The following is a 6,625-nucleotide window of genomic DNA, read 5'->3' on the forward strand; positions in this document are numbered from 1 at the left end:
CAAAAGGGCCCTCCTGCCTCTCTAACCTGAATGAGCAGAACGGGCTTGTACACGGAAAAGAGTCACGGACACGGGCACACCGCGCTCAAGACCGCTATGCCGAACTTCTAATTCAGGAAAGCCCTTTAAATCTTCAAGGCCCACAGGACAGGAAGAGAGCGGGTCGTGGGTGAGCGGCGCGTTGGGCAACGCGGGCGAGGCGGACAAGTCCGGATCGGCTCCGGGAGGCGGAGGCGGAGGCGGAGGCGGACTGGTGGGAGGGGGCGCGTGAGTCAGCCGCGGTCGCGCAAGGCTGGTCGCCTAGAGCCGGGAACCCGCCGCCCGCCGCCCCAGAGCTCGCTGCGCCGCTGCTGCCGCCGCCGGTCGCCCACTCCGCGCCGCTAACACATGGTAAGCCCGAACTTTTTCTGGTCTTCGAAGCGCTGCGAGAGAAAGCCACACCGCGCTTTCCACCATGCTTGATCTCTCATTTCTGTGTGGATGTGGCAGGAAGTAGGGTAGGAAAAATAAATCGGGGGTGGGGGGAATTGGGGTGGAGAGGCGGGAAGGAAGCAGCCCTAAGTGATAGCTGCGACAGCCGCGGAGGATCGACCCCCGGAGGGTCTCGGGCTCCCGGGCGGAGGTCTGGTGCGCGTCTGGGGAAGGGGGCTGCGCTCGGCACGGCTTCCCCGCGGGTGGCGCCACGCCCGATCCCCCTCTGCCGGGAAGTGGGGTAGTCGCGGGGTTCCGCAAGGGCTGGAGGCCCCTGGCCCACCCCTGGGAGACAAGTGAAACAAGGGTCGAAGGGGCGTCCGGCGGCACTACTTGTTTCTATAGACCAGAAAAGGGCACTTCTCAGAACTGAGCCGTGGGAGCTCCGGGAAAAACCAGTTTCGGTGAGCTAGGCAACCCGCCGGCACAAGAAGAGCCTGAAGCTGATGCCGCTCCCAGCCAGTGGAATGCGGCCCAGACGGTGGGAGGAGCCCCATCCAGGCAGAGCCCCTTCCTCCTGCCCTTTTCCTCTGAACCCACCATCTTTTTAGGGACTCGCGTCATCAGTTTTTCTCTTCTCAGTTTCTGCCAGCCTACTTGGAACTATATTTCTCACTTTTGCATTAAGCCACCTCCAAAATTTACCTCCTCCGAGGCCTCTTCAGTGAAAGGAGTCAGTAAGCTTCCACCCAGGGGCCAAATGGGGTTTCCGTGACACCCCCGCCCCCGCAAAAGCTGTGAATAGATTTTATGTTTTTGAGTGGTTGAAAGAAAATCACACTAAGAATAATACTTTGTGACATGTGAAATGAAACGAAAATCAAAGTTAATTGTCCATAAATAAAGTTTTATTAGCACACGGCCACACCCATTCACTTATGAGTTATCTGTGGTTGCTGTCCCGCTACAAAGAGGAAGGACAGAGACAACACGGACCACAGTGGCCTAATATATTTACTGTTTGACCCTGTACAAAACACATTTGCCAGACTCTGCTCTGGTGTGTCAACATTTATCCCTGCCTACTCTCCCTCCTTCCTTTCCAGGCAAAAAGGGAGTAACAATGTCGCATGGAACCTTGAAAAGGTGGACCCATCACCAGTAGGTGGTGAAGATCTGCCATTACAGATCCTTTGGGGGTGGAGGAGCACGTTGGTTAAGAATGACAACAGTAGGGGTGCCTGGGTGGCTCAGCTGATCAGGGGTGGGGCTCTTGATCTCAGCTCAGGTCTTGATCTCAGGGTTGTGAGTTCAAGCCCCAGGTTGGGACCCATGCAGCATACATACATACAGACATACATAATTAAGTAAGGAAGTAAGTGGGCCTGGGTGGCTCAGTTGGTTAAGCGTCTGCCTTCAGCTCAGCTCATGATCCCAGGGTCAAGTCCCGCATGGGGCTCCTTACTCATCGGGGAGCCTGCTTCTCTATCTCTGCTTGCCATTCTGCCTGCTTGTGCATGCTCTCCCGCTCTCTCTCTCTGACATCTAAATAAAAAAATCTTTTAAAAAAGTATGACAACAGCGGTGCTGGAGTCATTTTCAAGTGTTACTTCATTTTCATATTCCTTTTTCTTCCCCCTTTTGTCAACATTCGAGCATGCATTTTTAAAATTCTTTCACAGTATCCAGTTATCTCACACCATTTTCTTCTTCCTATCATGGTGCCAAATACAACTGTGAGGATGCAGCAAGCTGTGGGCAATGTTGGCCTCTGGGCAGGAGATCCAGTTCTCCTCTGGCTCAGCCTCAGCTCCACCATGAGCAAAGCTTTCCTGTCTCTGGGCCTCCCTTCCCTGGAACCATCTCCCAAGCCCCTTCTTGCTCTACAAATTTTGCAGTTCCATTTCAGTAATTTGGTAATTGTGTTTCTTTTTTTTCTCTGGAAAATTACCTCTGAGGAGAAATAGAGGTTTTAATTTTTTCCTTTTCCAACAGTTTCAAGTAGGAAAAAAAAAGTCTAAATTACAGTCCTGATGTTAAGGAAGGAAAAAAAAATAACGCAGAAAGCCACTTGGAAATGAGAAAAGCAAAACAATCTGAATGCTGCAGGGAAAGGGGGCAGAGTAGCATCTGCAGGCCTAGAGAAAGGTCAGAAAGCCCTTGCTCCTCAGCCTGGAATCTTCTACCTTATCTGGCATTCCCTCCCAGCAGACCTTCTTCCTGTCAACTGACACATTACTAAGATGGTGAGATTTTTAGTCCTGATAAGGAAGGCTGTGGAGCAGACACAACTGTTTCCAGGCTATGGTATTCTGTTTCACTCCCAAACCCTGGACTTACAAACGTTTTTCTTTGCTTAAGAAAAACTTCTCTTTGAGAAAAAAAAAAAAAAAAAATCCAACAAGATGACTGTTAGGAAAGAATCCACCTCCAGAAAAGTTCATTAGAACCACCTCAGAAGGGGCATTACAGATAACTACCACATGCAATCGGCCCCAAGCAGCTCAGCTAGCTGGTAATGCCCATGGAGAAACTGCAAATGAAAACACTACAGGGAAGAGAGAAGGAGCCCAAAGTTGTGTGGCTAACAGCTCAAATCAATACGTAGCACATTAATTATAGTCCGTAGCTCACTAATTACTGGGATTGAAAGTCTCCAGGAAGTTCTGCAAAGACCAAATTAAAGGCTCATTGCTAAATTGCAAATGTCACCATACAAGGATCATTTTTTCCCCAAGATTTTAGGTATTTATTTAATAGAGATGGAGTGAGCAATGGGAGGGGCAGAGAGAGAGAGAGAGAGAAGGCAGACTCCCTGCTGAGCAGGAAGCCTAATGCAGGTCTTGATCCCAAGGTAGAAGCTTAACTGACTAAGCCACCCAGGAACCCCCCCTCCACCGCAAAGCATTGTGGTTTTTTGGTTTTTGTTTTGTTTTGTTTTATTTTTTTAAAGATTTTATTTATTTAACAGAGATCACAAGTAGGTAGAGAGGCAGGCAGAGAGAGAGGAAGGGAAGCAGGCTCCCTGATAAGCAGAGAGCCCGATGCGGGCCTCCATCCCAGGACCCTGAGATCATGACCTGAGCCGAAGCATTGTTTTTTTTTTTTTTTGGTTTTTTTGGGTTTTTTTTTTCCGAAGCATTGTTAATACCGGAAGCCTCAGAAGAAGGACGTGTGTCGGGAAAGTCTTCCAGAAAGCCTGCAGTTGCCAGTCTGAACCACCAGGGGGATCTAGGTACCAGCAGGAATGACCCAAAGGCTTTGCAAAATAGGATTTCCCTGAAGGATTCTGTTAAAAGGAAAGCAGAGCCCAGCTCTTCTGGTGCAACCACAGCTGAGGTTTAGCTCTGTAGAGGTCAGGCAAGCTGTGTGACAGCCTGGGCGCTCCCTTCCTGACATCCACCTTTGTGTTTTGAAGTGACCAGAGAAGTTCCTTCAGCTGTTCCTGTAGGAATTAGTGGTATCTTGGAACAAAGACCAAGAACTGCAGAAAGGACCTGGAGGCTGAGATTCTAGGAGTGACTCTGCTATGTCAGTTACCTTCTCATGTCTCTCTTTCTCACATGTAAAATTGATTTCTAACCTTTGATATGAAAGAAGCTTTTGAACATCCAAAAAGCTCTCAGATCTCCCACCCCACACACGATAATACCTATGCATTTAGTGTTCTTCTAGAAAATGCAAGAGTCCCAGGAATTCAGTATTGCTTTTTTTTTTTTTTTTAATTTATTGGGGTGGGGCAGAAAGAAAGAATCTTAAGCAGGCTCCACACCCTGAGTGGGGCTCCATCTCACAACCCTGAAATGACCTGAGCCAAAACCAAGGTCATGACCTGAGCCAAAACCAAGAGTCAGTCATCTAACCAACTGAGCCACCCAGACAACCCTCAGTATTGATTTAAAAAGCTGCCATTTCATTCATCCCGATAGTCTCTGTATTCTCTTAGAAAATAGGAAATTATTTAATCTCTAGACAGTGCTTGGTGTGCTTATGGATCTGTGGAGCTATAGTTATACATATGTTTACTAACAGGTTCTAGAAACATTATGAAGCCTGCCATGCTCACTCTCATCTAGGCAGTCTACTGCCTTTAGTCACATCCACATGCGCTGTGTGTACCCTCAATATGCTTCACCCGGAATAAACATGGGAGCGGATAGAGAAGGCATGCTCATGGAATGTGACTTTCTGTGTTTGTCCTGGGGCCCTCTGCCCCTTAAAAAATGACCTAGCCTTGGGGCGCCTGGGTGGCTCAGTGGGTTAGGCCGCTGCCTTCGGCTCGGGTCATGGTCTCAGGGTCCTGGGATCGAGCCCCGCGTCGGGCTCTCCGCTCAGCGGGAAGCCTGATTCTTCCTCTCTCTCTCTGCCTGCCTCTCTGCCTACTTGTGATTTCTGTCTGTGTGTCAAATAAATAAATAAAAAATCTTAAAAAAAAAAAAAAAAAAATGACCTAGCCTTTTAGGAAACTGCTTTGCCCTGAAACGAAGGTATGAGATTCTCTAGAGTGTCCTCTGGGCATCTAGCCCTTGTCTGAGCCCTGACTTTTTTTTTCTCTAAAGGCAAAAATGTCCAGCCCTACTGAGACCGAGCGGTGCATCGAGTCTCTGATTGCCGTTTTCCAGAAGTTTGCCGGAAAGGAGGGTAACAACTGCACGCTCTCCAAGACAGAGTTCCTAACCTTCATGAATACGGAACTGGCTGCCTTCACAAAGGTACGGCTCCCAGCCCTCATCCACCAAACTGCCCAGAGCTCTAAATAAGACGCTGGCAGAATGGCTAGAGGTGAAGGCCCAGCAGCTGACCCCCACGCTCCTGCCACCTCTTCAATTACTCCAGCATAGACAAGGCTGAGCCCTCAGGGCTCTGAGTGCTGTGACTATTAAAGGACCTTTTCTTCTTTTCTTTGAGTAAGATGTATTTTAAAGATCAAAGTTATCAAACTACATGACACAGGGGATGGTGATTTGTTTCTTTCATTTAGGGAAAAGGCATATGAAATGGTAAATGGTATAATAGGATAGTTTTCAAATTTATTCATCCATCCCAGAGCTTCTAGGGAAGTCCTGCCCATGGAACTTTCTGTGATGATGGAAATAATGTTCTGGATACCTGCACAGTCTAATGTGGTAGCCACAAGGCGCAGGTGCCACTTAAGGACTGACTTTCTAAATTCCTAATTTAAACAGCCCTTTGCCGCTAGCAGCTGTGAGCGTGTGCACGTGTTGGGCACTAAGCTAAGGGGAGGAGGGGGCAGATCGGGGCCTGCACCTTCTTCCCTGTCACTTCACTCCACTTCCGTACAGTTCATACACTGCGGTTGCTTGCAACACTTGACAAAGGTGTTCCACTGCTTTTATGAACTTGAATAGCCTGTGCCCGTCACAGAGGAACCCTGGGTGGGGAGCCAGAAAATGTGGATTCTAGTCGCAGATTTCCCCTTCAGCAAGTCACTTCATCTGTTTGAGTCTGTCTCTGTGTCTGGGAAGTGGAAATGCTACTAGCCCCTACCCTGTATTGCACAGTCTTGTGTGACTAAAATGTGGTGACATAATGGAAAGCATCTTAGAAAGTGTGACATAAATTAATTGTATTTCTAATAGTATCATTATGATGTTTATTGTTATCTTGCAGAACCAGAAGGACCCTGGTGTCCTCGACCGCATGATGAAGAAACTGGACCTCAACTCTGATGGGCAGCTAGATTTCCAAGAATTTCTTAATCTTATTGGTGGCATGGCCATAGCTTGCCATGACTCCTTTACAAAGTCTCCCCATTTCCGGAAGTAAATCGGAGGGACTTTTGGGCCTGTGCTCCAGACCATCTCTTGCCTTCAAAACAGCCTCCCAGTCATCACGTTCTCCTCACATCCTCCATGGACCAGGAGCCCAGAGCGCCCACCACCACCACCACCCCCCCCGCCCCGTGCAGGCCAGTCCTGCTGGTAGTTAATAAAGCAATAGTGTTTTTAAATCCCACACTAGAGAGTCAGTTACATTTGTGCTGGAGAGGAAGCAGCATGAGAGGAATGGCATTAGCATGATGGAAGCAGTTCCCAGAGCAGCACAGGAAATAGTGAAATGCACACTGGGTGTAGATGTAATTATGACTCACGATACCAATAGAATCATTCCTGATTACTCAGACTGATGGAGAGGTGTCACCTGGGTGGCTCAGTGGGTTGAGCCGCTGCCTTCGGCTCGGGTCGTGATCTCA

General features: G+C 48.6%; 1 protein-coding gene across 1 annotated transcript; it reads left to right on the forward strand.

Annotated features, from left to right (window-relative positions):
* Nucleotides 1-202: 202 nt before the first annotated feature.
* Nucleotides 203-6,403, forward strand: S100A11 (S100 calcium binding protein A11). Its single transcript, XM_046017640.1, has 3 exons — nt 203-390; nt 4,971-5,123; nt 6,043-6,403. The coding sequence occupies exons 1-3, from the start codon at nt 388-390 to the stop codon at nt 6,196-6,198; spliced, it is 312 nt and encodes a 103-aa protein (XP_045873596.1). The 5' UTR covers nt 203-387; the 3' UTR covers nt 6,199-6,403.
* Nucleotides 6,404-6,625: the final 222 nt, after the last annotated feature.

This window comes from Meles meles, chromosome 1 (assembly GCF_922984935.1).
Source record: "Meles meles chromosome 1, mMelMel3.1 paternal haplotype, whole genome shotgun sequence".
NCBI classification, from domain to species: Eukaryota; Metazoa; Chordata; class Mammalia; order Carnivora; family Mustelidae; genus Meles; species Meles meles.

Coding starts and splice junctions, on each gene's coding strand:
- S100A11 (XM_046017640.1), top strand. Junction 5,124..6,042: donor AACTGGCTGCCTTCACAAAG/GTACGGCTCCCA, acceptor GTTATCTTGCAG/AACCAGAAGGACCCTGGTGT.